This window comes from Eleginops maclovinus, chromosome 20, assembly GCF_036324505.1.
Source record: "Eleginops maclovinus isolate JMC-PN-2008 ecotype Puerto Natales chromosome 20, JC_Emac_rtc_rv5, whole genome shotgun sequence".
Classification (NCBI taxonomy): domain Eukaryota; kingdom Metazoa; phylum Chordata; class Actinopteri; order Perciformes; family Eleginopidae; genus Eleginops; species Eleginops maclovinus.
The window spans coordinates 14,605,068-14,625,582 of NC_086368.1; the positions used below are offsets into that span (position 1 = coordinate 14,605,068).

The 20,515-nt window shown below is 37.7% G+C and overlaps 3 protein-coding genes across 5 annotated transcripts; 1 reads left to right on the plus strand and 2 right to left on the minus strand.

Moving 5' to 3' along the window:
* Positions 1-2,514: 2,514 nt before the first annotated feature.
* LOC134882496 (small ribosomal subunit protein eS26) lies at positions 2,515-4,545 on the minus strand. Its single transcript, XM_063910236.1, has 4 exons — positions 4,324-4,545; positions 3,041-3,218; positions 2,803-2,933; positions 2,515-2,613 (listed from the first exon to the last, which is right to left on the minus strand). The coding sequence occupies exons 1-4, from the start codon at positions 4,324-4,326 to the stop codon at positions 2,578-2,580; spliced, it is 348 nt and encodes a 115-aa protein (XP_063766306.1). The 5' UTR covers positions 4,327-4,545; the 3' UTR covers positions 2,515-2,577.
* A 1,202-nt stretch (positions 4,546-5,747) lies between these two features.
* On the minus strand, positions 5,748-8,895 carry fkbp11 (FKBP prolyl isomerase 11). The gene is made up of 6 exons (XM_063909859.1): positions 8,460-8,895; positions 8,307-8,369; positions 7,146-7,233; positions 6,972-7,005; positions 6,734-6,804; positions 5,748-5,998 (listed from the first exon to the last, which is right to left on the minus strand). Exons 1-6 carry the CDS (start codon positions 8,583-8,585, stop codon positions 5,790-5,792), a joined length of 591 nt encoding a protein of 196 aa, XP_063765929.1. The 5' UTR covers positions 8,586-8,895; the 3' UTR covers positions 5,748-5,789.
* Positions 8,896-12,705: 3,810 nt separating this feature from the next.
* arf3b (ADP-ribosylation factor 3b) lies at positions 12,706-19,068 on the plus strand. 3 transcript variants are annotated; one of them, XM_063911759.1, is made up of 6 exons: positions 12,706-12,967; positions 13,793-13,897; positions 15,802-16,055; positions 16,165-16,275; positions 16,370-16,494; positions 17,012-19,068. In XM_063911759.1, exons 3-6 carry the CDS (start codon positions 15,908-15,910, stop codon positions 17,171-17,173), a joined length of 546 nt encoding a protein of 181 aa, XP_063767829.1. In that variant the 5' UTR covers positions 12,706-12,967; positions 13,793-13,897; positions 15,802-15,907; the 3' UTR covers positions 17,174-19,068. The 3 variants fall into 3 exon arrangements, with proteins under 3 accessions (XP_063767829.1, XP_063767828.1, XP_063767830.1); XM_063911758.1 differs by lacking the exon at positions 12,706-12,967 and adding an exon at positions 13,018-13,092; XM_063911760.1 differs by lacking the exon at positions 12,706-12,967 and having other exon boundaries at positions 13,581-13,897.
* Positions 19,069-20,515: the final 1,447 nt, after the last annotated feature.

Genomic DNA, 20,515 nt, shown 5'->3' on the forward strand with positions numbered 1-20,515 from the left:
GCACATTTCTCTCAATGTGAGAAAAAAGGTTTTTCCTCACAAGGAAAGGAGTACGAGAATCACTGCCACAATTCTAGAGATTACTGAAGAGGCAAGGGTCTTCAGTCTTTAACATTTGCTCTTACGTCGAACTGCACACCAACACAAATCTATTTATATTTTCTAATTATTTTGGTGTTTTTACCTTATTGTATTGTGCCTTTCTTCACCTCGATCACATCTTGTTGACTAGACTCATGTCAGAGCATTGTGTAGGATGTAATATAACTTAAGTTACGAAATAAAATCCCTTATTCAAGTTTTTTCCCAACAACAAAAGTCCACATCTTATAGCTTTGCACAATGTTTATATTCTGCCCCTCAACAAAAGCTGGGATGGGCTGATTTTCATTCATGTGAAAAAACGCTTTTGGTAATTTATCAAAGACTAAACGTGCAAGGCGTTTGGCACAAGCTGCTCTGACATGAATACGTGCAGTGGCAGTTAAATACTGTCCTCACCGGAACAAAAATATATTTTTGATTTTTCTTTGAACACGTTTTATTCCACAGAGTGAAAAAGGTGTTTCTTTTCTAAATGTTGGCTGTTATCTTTAATATATCCTGTCTTGGTGACAGGGTGCTGAAATGAAATGTATGTTAAGATGTATCACTTTCAGTTCTTGATTCCGTCTTTACTGTTAAAATGGTGAAACAATAGAGATGGTTTTCTAGAACTCCTTGTTTATATCGAAGATTCATCTCCATGTACTCAATCTTAAAAAGGCATTGAAGTAAGTTTTGGACAAACTTGAGACATCTTTCATAGATCCACTGATATCCAAAATGGCTAAACTGAAACGGTCCTTATCCGCAGCTCGGGCCCATTAGCGTAAGTGTAGAGCAGAGACATGATTTATTAAACAAGATTTTTAAATTTGCGTCAATCCCCAAGGTCAATTTTTTAGTTGAACAGAATCCACTGACCATCCAAAGCTTTACAATTAATATTTAGGGGTCATTTTTAGTGTTGAATGATTCCGTGGTGTTCTCATTGGATGACATGTCTCTCGTTATCTTCTAATCTCAACCAAAGAGTCTTCTTTCTACTGTAAGGCAATTTTCAAAAGGAATAATAAATGCATGGAGTATGAATTAAAAAGAAACAGCAAGGCAATATTTCAGTTTGTATTGCGCCATTTAGACCGTGTAGATGTTTGAACAGGCGGTTTCTTCACTTAGCTTTATGGAAGACAAGAAAAGATCATTTGGATTCCTTTAAAAAAACGAATAAACTAAGTTAACCATAACAGCTAACTTGTTTTGATTAATGGTTAAAAAAGCTTATTGCACTATACAGTATCAAGTGTTGACACAAATCCCTGTTGGCTTCTCACCATTACAGAAACACACATTTCAATTTGTGGATACCTTCTCACTTAATATTCAAATGATCTTGCCTTATTATACACATGGAGACTGTTATGTCATGTTGGGACAGAAGTTTGTTGTAAATCAAACATGGCTGTGAAGCTTGAGATGTAGTTGTTGCAAGCTTACTTAGAAACCATGACATCCCTAATTTAGATGGTTGACCAAGCTGTCACTGAACTTGGCATCAGTACATGAAGAGTTTAGACCAACTGATTGGATCCAACTTCACGGTGTGTGGATTTAGGCTCCAGCTTGTAGTTCCAGGGCCCAGGTGTGATTCTTCTGTTTAGAATAATTTGCTTTTGTGCCTTTTCTGTATTTTTTTTCCTTCAGTTAAAATTCTCACATTTGAAGTTTAATCGCTTGGCTCCCAATTACTAATGTGGTCAGTACTGCTCACTACAAAAGACCACACGTTGCCATCTTTTGACCTTTGCCGAGAGATAAAATATTTAAATCATGATTTGGGAATGCATACGGCTAGGAGCCAAAGATCCAACTACAGATTCAATGTGTTAAAACTTTACGATTACCTGAACCTTCAGCTGTTTTAGCAACCTCAAGTGTGACTGAAATTGTAAAGAAATAGCAAATTACTAGGCTAGTTCACTAAAAATCAACATGTTCTGTATCCAAAAATGAGAACTCATTTGAAAGTGATCAGCTCTTCTTCATGTGCAACACCAGACAGAAATGGGCTTCTAAACCTGATGCATGCAATACAGATGCTGTTTGCCCCCCAACCCATCTTTTACTTTTTGACATAAGGATAACCAAATAAACTACAACTCCATTTAAAGACTGTACTACTATAAACTACTTCTGTGTTCAATATCCTTCAGTTCTCCTTGTTGGAGCATTTGTTCCCTTGAGTTTTACCATCTTTGTGAACATTCCCATACGGCTAATGGTCTGATATTGCTTTAAATAACTGCAGAGCTTTTTTAAATGTATTTTTAAATTACGTATTTGCGTAATTAGGTCTTAAACTACTGTAAGTTTTGTACTGTAAGAAAGTCTATTCCAAATAAATACTTGACAGGCTTGTCTTTCCTGAAACTACACACCACTAATTGTGAGTTGAGAATAACAGACATCACATTCAAGTTTTTGTAAAGACTTTTGAATTTATTCTTCAGGTGTACAGCAACATCCAATTCAGCTTTACATAGGCTTAGGAGGGGCTCTTGGTGCACCGGCCTGTAAAGGAAAAAAGGGAACACTTAGACTTCTCATACACCCTTCTCAGTGAAAAATGTGACTTGTCTAACAGTTGTAAAAAAATAAAATTGCATTTCAATTGCAGTGTTTCAGCACCTGTACTTTTCCTGTAGCTTAGCTAAACAGATCCAACAGTGAACACGACTCAGAAATGTAGAAAGTACTTACAGCGGGCCTGAATCTGGGGGGTGGGGTGCGGTCTTTCCTTGCCTCACAAGAGCGGTTCCTCACCACCTTACTGTGGATGGCACAGCTGACACAGTAGTGCAGCTTCACATAGAGCTTGGGTAGAACGTAAGCTGTAGGGTGAGCAAAAGGAGAAAGATTCAGATTTGAACAAACCACTAAGATAACAAAACAAAAAACACAATTTATAATGTACGACATGAACAGCAAGTTCACTTACAGTCAAAGACACTGGCCTCTGAGATGTCTCTCACTGCCGCAGCCTCCACAATGTTCCTAATGACAAACTTCTTGATGGCCTTGTCCTTGGGCACACAGCGGGCACAGTTGGTGCAGCGGATGGGCTGCACATGGCCACGGCCCTTCTTGGCACGACCGTTATTCCTCCTTTTCTTTGTCTGTGAAACAAAAACCAGTTAGTAAAGAAACAAAGTATAGCCAGACAACTGAACAGCTATACTTCTAGGGTACAAAACTTAAGTACCTCAAACTTGCATCCAATTTAGGGAAAAGATAGGGTATGACTTCTAATGTTTAACATGAAGGAATTTCATTTTAATATTACAAATAGTTGCAAAAAAATGTGTCTCCAATTAAGTATGTATTGATTTTTTACCATTTATTTAAGCAATACACTTTTTTCCCTACTTATACAAACTTGTTAAAGTACAATTGGTAAACCTTTTTTAAATAGAGCTGTGTATTTGCTGCTGTTAACTCAACACATCTTTGTTCTTGGGTTACTGTTTCTGCCGTAGTTTGCCTTGTTTATTTCCTAGCAATTTGTTAATTGCATGCACAAAACCCACTAAGGCAAATTACATCAAAGTCAAAACCTACTTGGCAATAAACATTTTTTATAATGCAACAGGTTAAATAGGTCAAATCGCTCAAAATCTATTTCAATAAAATATTGTATTCCAACAGGCTTTGAGCAAGATAATAGGTCAACATTATATGATAACAAGTTTATGAAAGCATATGAAAAGACTAGCTCGTACACTTAAGTAACCCTATTTTCAATGCCAATATAAGATTGTAGAGTGACTTGTACATAATCGTGCATCTCTCCTGGACCTGTATAGGGGATAATGCATGTGATGGCTCCGGAGTCTGAAACCGGCAGCCATTGTGCCACACGTAAAACAAAATGTATAATTTAAAGACTTTGCGTTATGTTTAACTGACAAATTGGTTCACATCGTCGCCATAAAATAAGATTTATATTGAATCCAAGCCGCTTAGTAGTGTATTTCTACATATTAACATTATACCTCGCTGTTACTCAGGAACGCATGCACAAAACGGTTAGCATGCTAACAGCTAGCATAAGGCCCAGACTATTTTTATTACAAAGTTTGAGTGACATTTGTGGAGTTTTTGTACACGTTGTTGTATAGATATGTCTTTAAATGGGAATAACACCCAATTATGTGTGATAATTCGAATAAAATGATAGTACATTTAGTTTTTGCCAAACGGACGCCGCTGAAACACACTCACCATGTTGCACGGGAAGCTGGAAAGAGGACCGGAAGAGGTTGTACCGCGAGAAGTAGGGCTATCCGCTCCGCCCTCAAAATATTTATATTAAAAATACAATCTCGTAGAAGCCCTATTCTGTTTCTGTTTTTTTCTACAAAATAGTGTGTTTGAATTGAGTGCCTGAACAAAATAAGAAACACACCAAAATATCTCAAGGAAAATAACGTTAATAATGTTTTAATGGCGGAGGGATATCAGTGGAGTTACGTTTTCCTACCAGGCGTAATGCGAGTGAGCGGAGTTCATGTGCGGAATCATACAAGCAGTGCCACTGAGCACCGCCGTATAGTAAAACAAGCCCACCTATGTTCCTTACCTCTACTCATAATAATCGGAGCCATAAAGTGCCATTAAAATACTATTTATTTCATATCATAAAGACAAGCAGAGTTTAACACTCAATTGGCGACTGAAATTCACCAGACTACTGTGTTTTACTGGCCACGTATCTTTCACATCATTGTGAAAATTGCAGACGATTACTTACATGCTTTTCACTGATCATTATTGAAATGTGTATAAACTTGACTTTACAGCCAGTAATTTCATAAAACATTCTGGGATGTTCTATATTTAAAGATGCATGTTTATTTTTTCAAATGGAAGGTATGACAATTTATTTGCAGACTTAAGTCAGGTTATTTGTTTGAAGTGAGGTTACTGTGTGGCAATGCAGGATTACAGAAGTCTGCACTACATTTCCACACAACAATTATTTACTTTCATAATGTAACTTTGAGGACAACATAATCTTTATGGCTATAGGTTACCTATCTCAAGATGGAAGAGTACTCGAGCATGCTGTGTGAAAAGTTGATTAAGAGACAACTCCAACCAATCCGAACACATTATTTCCCCAAATTTAAAAACAAACATCCTGAATTTGACCACTTAACAAACATATCAAAAATTCCATCCTGTTAGTTGAGTTCACAGAGAGCAGCAGTCTGGCAGCAGAATATGTTTTTACCTGTCACAACCTCAGGAATAGTGAGTGACCACACACACCCACACACATACTTTTATTTACATATATATTTTTTAATTTGGCCATTGTTGTTGGCATATACAGTATGTTTTGTGTTTGTTGTTGTGCCACATGTATTGTTGACATTTATATTTAGTGTTTCTTTTTTGTTCTGTAATAATGCCTTGTGCGGAATGCTTTGGCAATGTTTAATATGAGGTCATTCCAATAAAGGCCCTTTGTATTGTAATGACAAACTGTCAAGCTTTGGTTAAAAGCTTCTCTGCTAGTAAGAGAAGTTTCAGACTGCTATAACAAACCCAAGATTAACAGACAGTAAACTTAAACATAATTACAACATTTCCTATCTTAATTCCTAATCTAATCATATTGAATAAAAATGAAGAACACCAAATACAATTTAAAAAATTTATTTAAATAGTTCTGTGGCTTGTCCTCATTTCTTCTTCATCTTCTTATCCTTTGACTTCTTTTTGCTCGGCTTCTCTGCATTGGCCTTGTTGTAGAGGTAAAGTCCCACCAAGCCGAGCAGAGTGGGCACCAGAGCCAGACACACGAGGGGGAGCACATCAGTGACCATTTTCTGCCACGGCGTCTGCTGTGTCAGAGAAACAACCTCCACTTCGAACTCAAGGACAGCGTCACCTAGGAAAAGATCAAATTCACGGTTAGTTGTGTTTCACTCATTAACATTATGTAAACAAATGAAAATATTAAATAGCATATAAATCCCACAAATACAAATCCCTCGAAAAGAACAAAACCAAAATAGAATTTATCTCACTAACAAACATTGTAAGCCTTTGACAACTTATTATTTGCTTAATGCTAACTAGTGTGTATCAACCCGCAGCTGAAAGTAGTGGCCAACAAATGCATTATTTACTGTAGTTTACGAAGTGTAAAACTATAATTGTAGGGTCCTGCTGTTATGAAACTAATGGACCCTTTTTTAATAATGAAAGTATACAGACTAAACGCTTTTTGGTTTGTATTTTTCACAATATATGCTAGCAATAAATAAACCAGCTATATCTTAATGAAAATGTTCAGTGCGATCGTGCAAATGTAATCAAAATAGTGTGTGGTTTCGAGAATGTATAACCAAGGTCTTTTAAAGAGCTAATGTAGTTTTCAATTTTTTTTTAAAAATGCCCTTAATGCTTTGTAAAATAATTAGAATAGCTATTTAAAAATGTACTTCATCACTTATCAATAATTCATTGTTTGCACCTCAAGGTTTGCATAGATTTGGTTCATGAATAGGAAAATATTAATATTTAAATAAACAACTAATGAGGCTTATTATTCATTTTTTCATGGCTGTAAATTTTCATCAAGCCATTTGTCTGCATTGATCTGCCTGCATGGGTTCAGTACCTGGGATTGTAGGAGGGTAACCTTTTTTTCCATATGCAAGGTGAGATGGAATAGTGGTTTTAATTTTTTGCCTAAATGAGAGAAAAAGAACACAGTTACAGAGAAAGAATTTCTCAGATTCCATCACAAAACTATAAACTGTGGTAGTTTTGAAATGGTTTAAGGCTGCATGCAGAGATTAATAAGTACATCAATTGATAAGCTCATTCTTTCAAATGGACCTTCACATTTTACTTACCCTTCACATACGCCAACCAAGCTTTGTTCAAGACCTGATAAGAAAATCACACAGAGAGAGTCAATCAGCAAAGTGAGTACATTCCCCAGCACACACAACAAGTTGCAGTTATCTCTCAAATATCATCAAAGTGCCACTGATTAAGCAACAAAAAAGGATTTACTGTTGATTTACCAGCAATAACTGTCCTCTTCCCCAGCTCTACCACAAGAGGGTCCATGGATAGTGATGAGTCGATCACCTTTCCATCCAACAGTTTACCCTGGATAGTGCAATATACATCGTAAGGTGTGAGATGGTGACAGGAAATAACAACACTAAGATTTCAATGATTGATATGTTTAAATGTATCAACACTTCAGAAATAGAGCATGCACACTTTTAGGAGGGATATTTGACTCTTTTATTCTGTGAAGAAAATATAACAACGTCTATAATAGATTTTTTAATATGTTTATAATTTTATCAACCAAACGATTATTCGATTAATCTATAAAATATTTGTCTGATTTAACACTCATAATAAATCATATTTAGTTGCAGCCCTAACGGTATTGTATCTCTATCATGTAATGTAAGTATTGTAACTGTATGTATAAAACATATTTTGTTATACTGTAATCTTTTATAATCTAATATGATTTTTTTTTCTTCTCATGTATGAGAACATTTGTCACATAAAGGATGTCAAATAGGGTTATTTATGTTCTTTTGTTTATACTATATGCAGTCAGCCCCAGTCTGTTCTCTTTCATATGACAATTATATTTGAATCATTGAAAAATAAAAACTGTTTATGTTCATATTAAGCAATATTGTGAAACTCAATAGGTCGTTAATCAGCAGTTTCACACTGTCTGAAACATTAAATAACATTATACATTGAGTTGCTGTGCCAAGCAGATTGATTTCATACATAAAACTGTGAGTATTTTATTTCCTAATGATCAACATGTGTGAGCTTCCAGTAGAGAGTCTCCAGTAGGCCTACTATAAGCATGCCTAGATGAAGTGGTTGGGGTTTATTGCTGACGTGTTGCACCGCCCCATCACTCCATAGTAAAAGCAGAGGACAGATAAAGGCACAAGAGAAAACCCCGAATAAAACGTACTGATCGAGAATAAAGCAGAATCTGCCACATTTTCATTTTGAAAATGCAGTTCTGACAGCTGCTCAACCCAGATCTGTCTGTAATACATAAACACAGCGGTTTCACATGGTTCGTGCAGACGGTGCCACATAGACAACAACTGCTTTCGTCAGCAGCTGGGTCCGTTTCCCTACGATTTCTTATAAAACGCACACATGGCGGATTGTTGTATCCTCTGTCTTACCGTGTAGTGGATTTTCAGCGTATCTCCCATTCTGGAGAGTACAGAGCAAGTTTCGGGTTGCACCTTTGGGTCAGAAGAGTTAACTGTTAACACTGTTGCATATGGCATTGGGTGTGCTGCTGTGCTTCGGCTGTGTGACTGTTTCTCGCTCACCAGGGTCTCCACCTGCAGCTCCTGGCTATCATTGTCGTTTCCCTGCGTGAATCCACAGGTGAGAGCTGCCAGCAGCAGCAGGAAAACGGTGCTCTTCATCGTGAACTTCTGGAAAACAGCGGCCATCCAATCCAACAACTTCCTTGTTTAGGCTTCTTCTGCATACAGCAGCAGCGGGAGAGCGGTGTGCCTCTGTGTGTCCGAAATGGCTCAGCACCGAGTAATGCTGATGTGTTATTATACTGTAGTGATAAGGACTCGCGGCCCGTGGACGTTGTCCCAACACCTGGGTCTCCCAGCAGAGCCCGCCTTGATCATTCCGCCAGCATCCCGTCAGCCGCCGGGGGAGGAGGGAGGAAGGAGGGAATGGGGATTATGGGCAGCGGAAGCTCTGCAGAGGTGCTGGGGGGCGGTGATGTGCAGCGGACAGTCAGCTCCTAAAGCCTGTGTGTTATCTGTGTTATTGTTAAATTCCCTCACTAACACACTGATACCAACTGCAGAAATGTGAAGATGAAATCATACTATGTCAAATGAGGTAAAAATATGTCCATAAAAACCAAATCTAGAGAACCACAACGTCAGGTAGCAAAAAGCAAGCAGAATTGTACAACAAATAGTACATGGCAATACTTTATCTTACCAATTATTATTATTATTATTATTATGTTTTTTTTACAAACACCTTTCAGGTCACCCAAGGACACTTTACATAACCAGACAAGACATTATGGTAAAAAAAAACATCCTTGAGACCTATTTTCTTCAACAATGTAACCTTTCATTTCCATTTTATTTTAGTCTGAGTTTGATGTATGAGTGCTGTCATGGCTCCTGTCAAGCGGAACACCTCAATAACTTGTAGATCATGAAATGTCAGCAACTCATGAAGCATAGTGGTGATCCATCAATATATAAGAATAGCTTGATTAACTAAGATGCGAAATGTGCAAACACTACTTATGCACATTTCTGAACTACAACTCTGTTACTCCAAAACTGCCAAACAGATGCATTGTCATGATCCGTGTTTCGTATCTGTCATGTCCTTGTGTTGTGTGTTTTATTTTGAAATGTTTTCCCCTCTTGTGTCACTCGTAAAGCTTCACTTCCTGTTTGCGTTTCCCTCCTGCGCCTGATTGTGTCATTGTGTTCACCTGTTGCCCCTGTGTTTCTCCTCCCCCTTCCAGCTGTCTCTCGTCTTGTGATTACCCATGTGTAGTCCCTGTTTACCTTTTGTCTGTTCGGTCGTCGTCATTTCTTCCCTGATCCCTTCCATGTTACCTGCCTGTTCCTGTCGCCCTTCATGTCTAAAGCTAAGTTTTTCATGTCCTGTGTTCCCCTTGATTCGTGATTTCATCAACAGCTTTTGAATAAAGCTCGCTTTTGTTTTTGACCCTTACCTGCTTCCCCTTGATTTACTGCACTTGGGTCCAGTTTCCCCAAACCTGACATGCATTTTAGCAGAGTCTGTGTTCATACTATCTTGTCAACCGTGTTGTTTTCATCCGTAAATGATTTCCGCTCCCCCTCGCTGTAGTTGCAATAATGACCTGCAGAGCTGCAGAGTGGCAAACATTTAAACCACCAACTGTCTCAAGTCCTCTGTTTGCCAGCAGGATGCCATGGAAGTATAATTCGCACAGATTGCAGTATGTGTGCCACATGCTCATGTATTACATAAACAATATTTTTATAACAAACGTTACTATAATCTCTATGATATTGTGCTAACTAAACAAACCTAGTCTGCTCAGTGCTACGTGAAATGCCATGCTGTTACTTGCTCAAGAATTGTGCTGCCTATTCATTTCTGTCCACTGAATCCTGGTGAGCAACAGTGTGTATGCACAGTGTTTCAAAGCATTGTAAATGTGGGGTGAAATTTAATTTACATGTCTGAAATTACAGGAAACACAGATTACCTCTTTTCAGATAGCAGTAGGATTAAGTAGCCTACATTAAAATGCAAAACATCATAGTGCAGCACAAAATGGAAACTAGTGACTCATCATTTTGGGCAAAATAAAAATAAAGCCTGCTTCCCCCTCAGAACTGGATACAGTTTAGCAGTATATTTATACTCGGCTAGTACAAAACAGCAAGTCATTTTATGTTACGTGATGTTTCATCTAACTGACACTTTTATCCATAAAGACTTTCAATAAGAAATCTGCAGAATATTTGCTTCAAGTGAGCCAAAGTGCTGCTGCATTATCTTAAAATGGGCTTAAACTTGTAGTGTCATAAAGATACATTTTTATCTGTTTTCATAAACCGTGTTTGCCCCCATTTAACGTGTCAAAGTTCTCCGTTTCATTATAATTCTTTCTGTGATTTTAAAAACACTACTCTTCACCACATAATTATTTACATTGAGGATTGCCTGATCATTTTTATTCAGAAACTTTTATTTTGTTCCTCATCTGTGGCTAAAGATATTGCGCTAGTGTTATGCAATACTGAAGATTATTTAGCTGAACGTACTTCGTTTCACACCAATAACAGGAACTTTATGTAACAGGATGTCAAGCTCAGTAGCAATTCAAATAAGCACATCTTTTAAATGACAGTGGTAATTTCTGTTTATGTTCGATTAACGCATCCTTGCTGAATTTGATGTTAATTAGCATTACATTAATTAAAATTCACTGAAGAATGCTTGCAACTTCTGGTCATTTCTTGGAAAACCTCCTGAGCTTGTTGACAGTGTTCAAGTGGAAGCTGGCGATGCTTTTTTGAATTTTTTGTGTTGTGATTGATGCCCTGAATGCAATTATACTTCATTTAATTCTTAAATATATTACAAAACACAACATTGCAAATGTTTCCTTTTGTGCAATGTCATGACAAAAAGTTAAATATTTTATTTTAAGGTTAAATAAAATGAAAGTTGATTTACAATGTGTACAGGCCTACAGTAAAGGGGTCACGTCTGTCCCATAATGACAACCTCAAATATAAATGTGCAGGAATGGTGAAAGGAAGTTATGACTACATTACTTTTTGTATAGGTGTCCATGACTAATCAGAAAAATGACCAAAGTAGCATTTGAGTCTTGGGTGGTTATAAACTAACTTGCATGTTTTTGGATAAAAATAAAAATAAATTCTAATATCTACAAGAGGTAACTTATTGGCCCTACTTATTGTTAAGGTTATGTGAAGAGTGATTCTCGTGTGATTGTTACAAGAAAAGTTGTGCAATTCAAATGTTACTCTAGTAAAAGTATTGGCGTCTAAATGTACTATAGCTTATCAAAAAGTACTCGTTATGCAGATTGCCCTATTTCAGAATTTGTTTTGTTTATAATTATGTATATATTGTTGTGTTTATCAAGCTGGTAAAACTACAACTAATTTCAAATACAGTTTTTACTGGTGGGTAGAATGTGAAATCAATCCGACAAACGTTTTTTTTTATCTTAATGTTTATCATGAATCTATACTGTAACTAAAGGTATAAATGTAGTGGAGTAAAAGTACAATATGGATCTTTGAATTGTAGTGGAGAAGAAGTACAAAGTAGCATAACATGGAATAGTAAAGTAAAGCAAAAGTACTTCAAAATTGTACTTAAGTGCAGTACTTCAGTAAATGTACTTACCAACTCCGCACTTCAGTATATTTCCACACATTTTAACCAACATTATTGTAAGAAAGTAGATGGAACAATTTGAGGTTTTAAAATGAACACGTTAAGAAAAAATAGTAGAAAACAAAGAAACAAGGCAAATAACAGTAACATTAAAGTGAAATCTGTTGGATTTTAGCCGGCGGTCCAGTCCAACAGTTCATTCAGCAGGGAATGCTGGGGGCCATAGCTCTTGGAGGCGATGTATGCTGCGTGTTGAGCCTCTGCTTTCAGCCGGCGTTTCTCACGCTTCTTCTCATGGTTCTGCTGGTACTTTCCAACCCAGTGTCCAACTGACAGTCTGTCTTTCTGCATGGACTGCAGGGTCTCTTTGACCTCAGCTGTTTTTTCCTTTAGCTAAAAATATATTAAAGTTTACTTGCATGTTTATGAAAAGTTAAGCACAAGGTCACAGTAGAGGAATATGACACACAAGTTTGGGGAGTATCGGATTACATGAAACGATATTATGTAATCAGGATACAAAAGCATAATAAGTAATCTTCTGTTGCTCCTCATTCAGAGCGATGAAATTGTCAGTAGGGCTCTTGTCTGCCTTCAGCAACACCTGTTGCCACTGACGCCTCTCTTGCTTCAACTGGTTCTGTAGTCTCTTCTCTGGGGCCTCCTGACTCCTCATGTCTTTCTCCATGTTTACTTTCTTGAGACTTTCTGTCACTTTTTGAGCCTCTTCTCCGTCCCTCTGGCCTTTTGCCAGGGTCTCCAGAGCAGCTGTTTGTCTGCGCTCCATCTCCACTGCTTTGAGCTGGACATACATTTGTCTTCTGACCTCCAACTTTCTCTCTTCCGAGGTCAGTTTAGTTAAAGTATGGACAAGCTCCATCTCAGCAATGAGGTGTTTTCTAGAAGACAGGTTAGTGTTCATAATTTGAACTTTTTCTTTCTGTAGGCTTTCTGATGCTTTCTCTACAGCAGGTTTGTGTCCAATGATGAACAGTGTGTGGATTCTTTCTCCAGAATCCAAATGTGCCATATAAGGTAACACTGTTTAACAACTGTATGTACTTTAGCTTATGTTATCATGTTATTCTGTGTCTATATTTATTGCTGTTAAGTATCTTAGAAGTTTTGTTTCTGCAGTTGAACTGAGTCTTTTTGAATTTGTTTTATACATATTTACTAAGTTTGACCCTTCTCTTGGTTGCTAAATGTCCCTTAGAGCAGAGGTGTGAAAAGTACTGATTTTGTAGTAAACATAGAGGTACCAGAGTTGAGGAATGCTCTGTTACAAGTCCGGCAATCAAAATGTTACTCGAGTAAAAGTACAAAAGTATTAGCTTAAAATATACTTAAAGTGGCAAAATGACCCATTTCTACATTTCAGATTAATACATGATATATATTTTGATCATAAATATTGATGCATTAAAGTGTTTGTCAAAGCTGTTAAAGGGTCAGCTTTAATGACGGTGTATGCTGCAGGGTAGCTTGTGAATTTACTCCAGGTGTAACTAAAGTGTTATTTAAGTGTTGATTATTTTTCACATCATTAATCCAAATCTGTAAAGTAACTAAAGGTATACAATATATGTAGTTTAGTAAAAGTACACCATTTACCCTTGAATTGTAGTGGAGTAGAAGTACAAAGTAGCATGAAATGGAAGTACTCAGGTAAAGTACAAGTATCACAAAATGGTACATTAATACAGTACTTAATATGTACTTCCCACCTCTACAGTAAACACAATTAAGGTTTGGCTTGGACCTCAATTCTCGCGAGATCTCGTTCACTGCTGAGTTCGTCTCCCGGAAAATACCGTGAGCAGAAGAAAACTCGGCTAAGGTATGTAAGGATACTGGCACCACCATGCACCCACATAACACAAACAGAGATACCATCAGGTGATTAAATAACGTTGTGTTTAATAGTTGACCAGGCGGTATTTCAGCCTCAGTGTTGTCCGCTCTAAAGCTGCAGTGGGCGGCTCGCTGGCAGCAGGATGCCCGCTGAGGAGCTGATATAAGCGGATGGATGAATGGGGTGGATTGGGTTGTTAGCTAGCGCATCGATTAAGCGATTAAAGCTAAACTAGACTGGTTTATGAGTTACATTATTATAGATAATAAGGGAATCGTCAAGCTTGGTAGCTGAGATTAAGTGTGGATATTCGTTAGCTGAAGCAGTGAGTTGGACGGCTGGATAGCCATAACGTTACCGTGTAGCATCCCCGGCTGCCTTAACCTGATGGCTATGATGGACATGATCAGGCCGGCATGTCGTGCTCCCAAATCAATCACAATTCTAAAAACTCACACTCATAACTGTGAATGCACATGTGAGAGGACAGGCAGTGACAGGTGTGGTGATCCTCTTCAGCACCATGGACAGGGCTGAAGCTGTCTCATTTCTTCTGGAGACTTTATTTATTTTTATTTTATCTTGTATGTAATAACTCAATATAAGTCTGTTATTCATCTGAATTCTTAACTGGTGTTGTAGGATGAACACATCATGAAATGGGAACACATCATGATAAAGATCCACATTGAAATATAGCTACAACACATACTTTTAAATTTAGAGCATTTGCAAAATCAGTTTTCTCATAGCCCTAAGCTATGGTAGCCCATACAATGTCCGAAAATATATGTATTTATATTTAGACAACATAAAGATGTAAACTACAAGATATATAAAGGAATATATTAAAATAAAATCAATCTGATAATCAGGCCAATAGCTAGTAAGAGGACTTTTTGGATTTAATTATTGTGTGCAGATCTACTCTTAAGAGAATGATTTTGGACTATAGAATGAGGCTTTCGCAGTATATTATATCGTATGAGGATATGGTTATATGCAACTAGATATTGCATATCTTTTGCATATCTATAAGAGTCGTCATGAATGTTGCACGTAAAGGGGAAATGACCAGACTGTTTTAGGTGTTGTGGGTTTTTTTTGTTTACCTTCTCGGTCCTTATTTCAATATCTCCGATGATTATTTATCAAAGATGTTATTGTGTAAATGTTTTGTGAAAGCAGCAAAAGTCAATCCAACAAAATCAATATTAAGGCATTACATTTGTGATCATTATATTTGATTTTCTACACATCACAGAGCCCTATTTATAAAAGCATTTTACTCCTAAACTCTGCTGATCTGAGTGTTCGACACAACTGCAGACTTGTGAAAATGTGTTGTACTGTCCGTGTTTTAGTCCAGTTGGCTTTGTTGTTGGTGATCAACTGAATGTGTCCAAGCCAGGCCTGGTAATGTAGGACATGTTGAATGTGCTCTGAGGGCTTGGCATTGTTGCAAAATAACATTTGAAGGAGAAAGAAAACAACGGAAGGGTCTGAACAGATTGTGCTGCAGCCTGGAGTCATGGCACTGACATGCATGCCCTTCACCCTCTGTGATGATGACTGAAGGCAATTAGCATAGCTTGCACCTGTCTTAGGGTGTTGCATGGAGAAATCAGAGATCCTTTATTTGTCCCACAGCGAGGGCATTTACTTGAAAAAAGTGAGAGTTTCTGTCTTGGTAGTACCGTGTTCAGAGAATTAAAAGAGCTGCAGTGTTACCTTCTTCGCAATTTAACAAAGGCCTTAAACAGCATGTAGCTTATTAATAACCACCCCTTAATTCCAACTTGTTTTTGAGAGACATTCATTTGATTTGGTCTTGCAATATAGCATAACTCATAAAAGTAATAATGTGTGTTTTTTCTGTTTCTTTTCAGCCCCCCCTTTATAATCAATCCTTGCTGGACCAGTAAACATTTGCGGGAAGTCATCTGTGATCAAGGTTGTAGCCACACACTGAAGTTTCAGAACCTCATCTGAATCATGGGGAACATTTTTGGGAATTTGCTGAAAAGCCTCATAGGGAAGAAGGAGATGAGGATCTTGATGGTGGGCCTGGATGCTGCAGGAAAAACAACAATCCTCTACAAACTCAAACTGGGGGAAATAGTCACCACCATCCCAACCATTGGTAGGTGCACAGTCAAACATAATATGTGTTGTAAATGATTGTTATATGCATTAATGAGTGGACTGCTATGTTTGTTTTAAATGTTGTATGACCCCGCTCTTAATTCCAGGGTTTAACGTGGAGACAGTGGAATACAAGAACATCAGCTTCACTGTGTGGGATGTGGGTGGGCAGGACAAGATCCGCCCCCTGTGGAGACACTACTTTCAGAACACACAGGGTGAGAAGCACTAATCAAAGGGTAACACCAGCTACTTTCCTCTTCTTCTTCTTCAGAGAAAAATGGGATGACGTATTTTGTTTCGCTGTTTCAGGTCTAATCTTCGTGGTGGACAGTAACGACAGAGAGCGTGTTAACGAAGCACGAGAGGAACTGATGAGGATGCTGGCTGAAGACGAACTGAGGGATGCAGTCCTCCTTGTGTTTGCCAACAAACAGGCAAGAAACCATGAACTGTTCGGCATATATACACACTTATTGTACATATTGCATATAAATTGACACAAAAAGGGTTGTAATGGAAGATCAGTCCATATCAACACACTTTTAGTATCTTTGAAGTAAAACTCTAATATAATCATTATTGTCTAAATTAAAAGATGATAATAAGCAAATCCCACGTATGTGTAAACCTACTAACTAACTGATTCTAAAATACCTTTGGTGAATGATGAAAACCTACTGTGACTTACAACCGTCTGAAAGTCTTTGTATGGAAAAAGAATATACAGACATAGTTTAGTTTGTGAGATTCTATCCTTTATATCAATATATCACGTTGCAATATCAGTCAATAGGATCAGAATTTGATTTCCTTTTGACCAGAATTACTACACACACTTCTGCAGATACATGCAATTTTAATCCAAACTAAAATGGAAGATATTTGCTTGCTTGTCACACAAAATCCTGATCACTGATCCTTGATTTCTCACACCCTCCCCTCCCTACACAGGACTTACCGAACGCCATGAATGCCGCTGAGATCACAGACAAGTTGGGCTTACACTCCCTGCGTCACCGTAACTGGTACATCCAGGCCACCTGCGCCACCAGCGGCGATGGCCTCTACGAGGGTCTTGATTGGCTGGCCAATCAACTCAAGAACAAGAAATAAGAAATAAACAGGAACAAGCAGCCGTCCAACTTCCCATTTGTTTCTGGAACGGGGGCTTAGGTTAGGTACAGGAGATTTGATCAATAGGTGAAAAGCAAGATTCAGGGTTTTAGGGATATTTTAGGTTTTCATTTGCAGTCTGTTTGACTCTAAGTAGTTAACAGCACTTATTAGAAACAGATTCTCATGTACTTCATATAATGGCACACATACATAAATGCACATTAATCACAAGCAATCACCGCACACAATTGCTTTTCCTGTGTCCACCTCTTGTCCTTCGGTGCAGTGTACTGTATTTTTGTCTCTAGGTGCTGTACCAAGTCATGTGATACTCCACTGAGTCAGCAATGAGTCAAACATGACTTCTTGTTGATGTATTTTGGTTTCATCTGTCAGCTGTCCACCCAAAGCACTGTTCTCTGTCAGTTGCACTTCCTATTTCTTTTGTTTTTCTAACAGAGCCATGTTTGGGAACAATAACAGCTGATTCATGTCACCTTGGTTTTACATTTCAATTTGTGAGCAATGCTGAGGCAATTTGTTTCTCAGATAAAGTGTGAAAATGTGTGTGAGTGTGCAGACATTCTGTATGTGTTGGTTTTAGTGGTCAGTATTAGTGTAGAACAAAGACACCAGGAGAGGAGTTTCCCCTGTCCGGTATCCTCTTACTGCTTCATTTGGGAAATGTTTCAATATATGTGGCGTGATCATACTCCCCATGTTTCTTAAGCGTCAAAGCCGCCATTTTAAATATTTTTAAAGCGCACAAGACATTCTCAACCGCCTGCATGCGTACTGGTACATCTTGCTGACATTGTTGCAAACGTTTCCATCCTGGGAGCTGCCTGCACGTCGATGCTGCTTGTAGATGTTTCGAACTGCTCTCATTGTGTTCTGATGCTGTTTGCAGTAGGATGCTCCTACTTACAATAAACCAATATCTGCATTTAGTATCAACATGCGCTAAATACAGTATAGTCAGCTTTAAGCTCTTTTAATGTGAAAGCAAAACACAACACTCAACACACATGACCTGCTCAGCTTCTGCTTGTCTGCCCGTGGGATGAGTACTCAATCTGCATCAGGTTGCTCTCTGTGTTTTGGTCTTGGACTTGCATATCGGGGGGTAATAACTCGGTGTTACTGAATGTGAATATTGTTGATGAATCTTTAAATGGCTGTTATATTTATTTGACATTCATATTGCTTTTGTTTAGTGATTATTATGTGAAAGAAAGCAGGGTAAGCAGATAAACACATGAGCGACGTGTGTCACAACTGAAACCAGCAGAACCGACAGACTTATGTCAGTAAAATAACTTCTCGTGTGCCATACATGGGTACTACTACGCGTATACCAGTGACAGTACAACATACTGTAAATCCACCCCAACATTGTGCATATTTTGCATCTGTTTTAAATCATGAGTTTAATAATTTGGGTTTTGTGGTCTTGTATCAAGTGTTGACTTCTGTTTGATTTCCTTTCAGCTTGCTCGGTTCTGATTTGGAGTCACATTTACTAATCTATAAAGACTAATTTACAGATGTATTTCTTTATGCCCTCATAAGGTGGGTTTTATATCATAATTTAAAATTATTAGCAAAGGTTTTCTGCTTTTGTTTTGTTCATTTACGTCATTCTTAATCAGTGGTAGATTTATTTGGTTTTCTTTGGGGTGTAAAGAAACTTTTATGTGTCTGTGAAACAATGATAATCAGTGCAAAACAAAAACATTATGATGATTCATTCTGTACCGTTATAGTTACACAAGTAGATTTAAAAACGCTAAATAACATGTTTCAATGCTGAGTGCAAGGAGACATGTGTATGTGATGTAAGACAAGAAGAAAAGTCCTGCTGTATTACAAATAAACCATTTTTTCTGTATGACCTGTCTCAACTCAGTGTTACTGATGGATTTCATATTAACATATTTATATCTCATATAATACATTTATGTTTACAAGTGACTGAAAAGAGAATATCTGTGACAAGCTTCCACCAGAAGAGGGCAGTCCGGTTCAAAGCATATCAAATCAAATGTGCATGTAGCTTTTCTTTGTACTAATTATTCTACCCACTTTAACAGCTCAAAAAAACATACTCCACTTTGTTTTATAGCCTACTCTATGACTTTCCTTTGAGACCCAAGCTGTAAAACATGGATGTATACAGTACAGTTGAATGGCTACTCTTAAAACAATATACATACAGCATATTTAAAGGAAAATGTCATTCTTGAATTTGTTTTTATTTCTTACACATGCAGGGCAGTCTGTGGGACCCTGAACAATGAATTAAAGAAAAACATAATCAACGAACTCTGGAGTAATATTCATGCACATTTGAAGCCAATGTTTTGAGCAACTAGGGGTTATAAAACAGCTTCTCAAAATGAAGTTATAACAGTTTAAAATAAAGGAAAAATATTCCATTTACCTTTGGTACATTCTGATTGATGAGTTGATATAAAGGGAAATAAGAGCTTTTTCCTGTGGCACATGTGACATTTTGAATAGAAATGTTTTGAAAGGACAAAAGAGTGACTTGATGTCAGATTTCTGTGCCTTTAGTTGAGGACTGTGTGCAAAGGGTTGCAAAAAATGCCATGTTGGACTGTTTGGGTCAAAACAGAAACTATGAGTATTGGAAACTTGAGCTGATCGGTCAGGTTTAATAATTACACTATTGATTTAGTGTATTTGCAACTGTTTGTGATTAACTGAATTTTAGTTCTGGGTAAAGTTTGCTTAAATGTATGACCTCAGCACTTCTGAAATCTCGACTATGGTCGTAATGTAAAGCCCTGTCTGTCTATTCATTATAAATATTTTGGCAAGATAAGTACAGAGAATAGCAGCATCTTTTGTGTTTCAATGAACTTAAACAGAGTGTTTTGTGAGGAAGTACTTCTGAAAATGACATCCTGGTTGTGGTGAAATATTAACCTTTTGTTTTGAGAACTTTTTTTCCTTGGAAATGACTGACTGCAAAAAAAAGAAAAAAAACTCTTCTGTGTAATGTAGACATTTTTTGTCAGATGTATAATTCTATGTAATTTAACCTGTTTGGGTGGGAAACAAGTCTGAAATGTGTGTGTGTGTGTGTGTGTGTGTGTGTGTGTGTGTGTGTGTGTGTGTGTGTGTGTGTGTGTGTGTGTGTGTGTGTGTGTGTGTGTGTGTGTGTGTGTGTGTGTGTGTGTGTGTGTGTGTGTGTGTGTGTGTGTGTGTGTGTGTGTGTGAGCGACTTGAGCAGCAGGCAGAGCCAGTTTCTACAGAGGTTGAGCTGGCTCGCCAACACTTACGAGCAGACCATGTTTGCATAAAGCTTGAGTG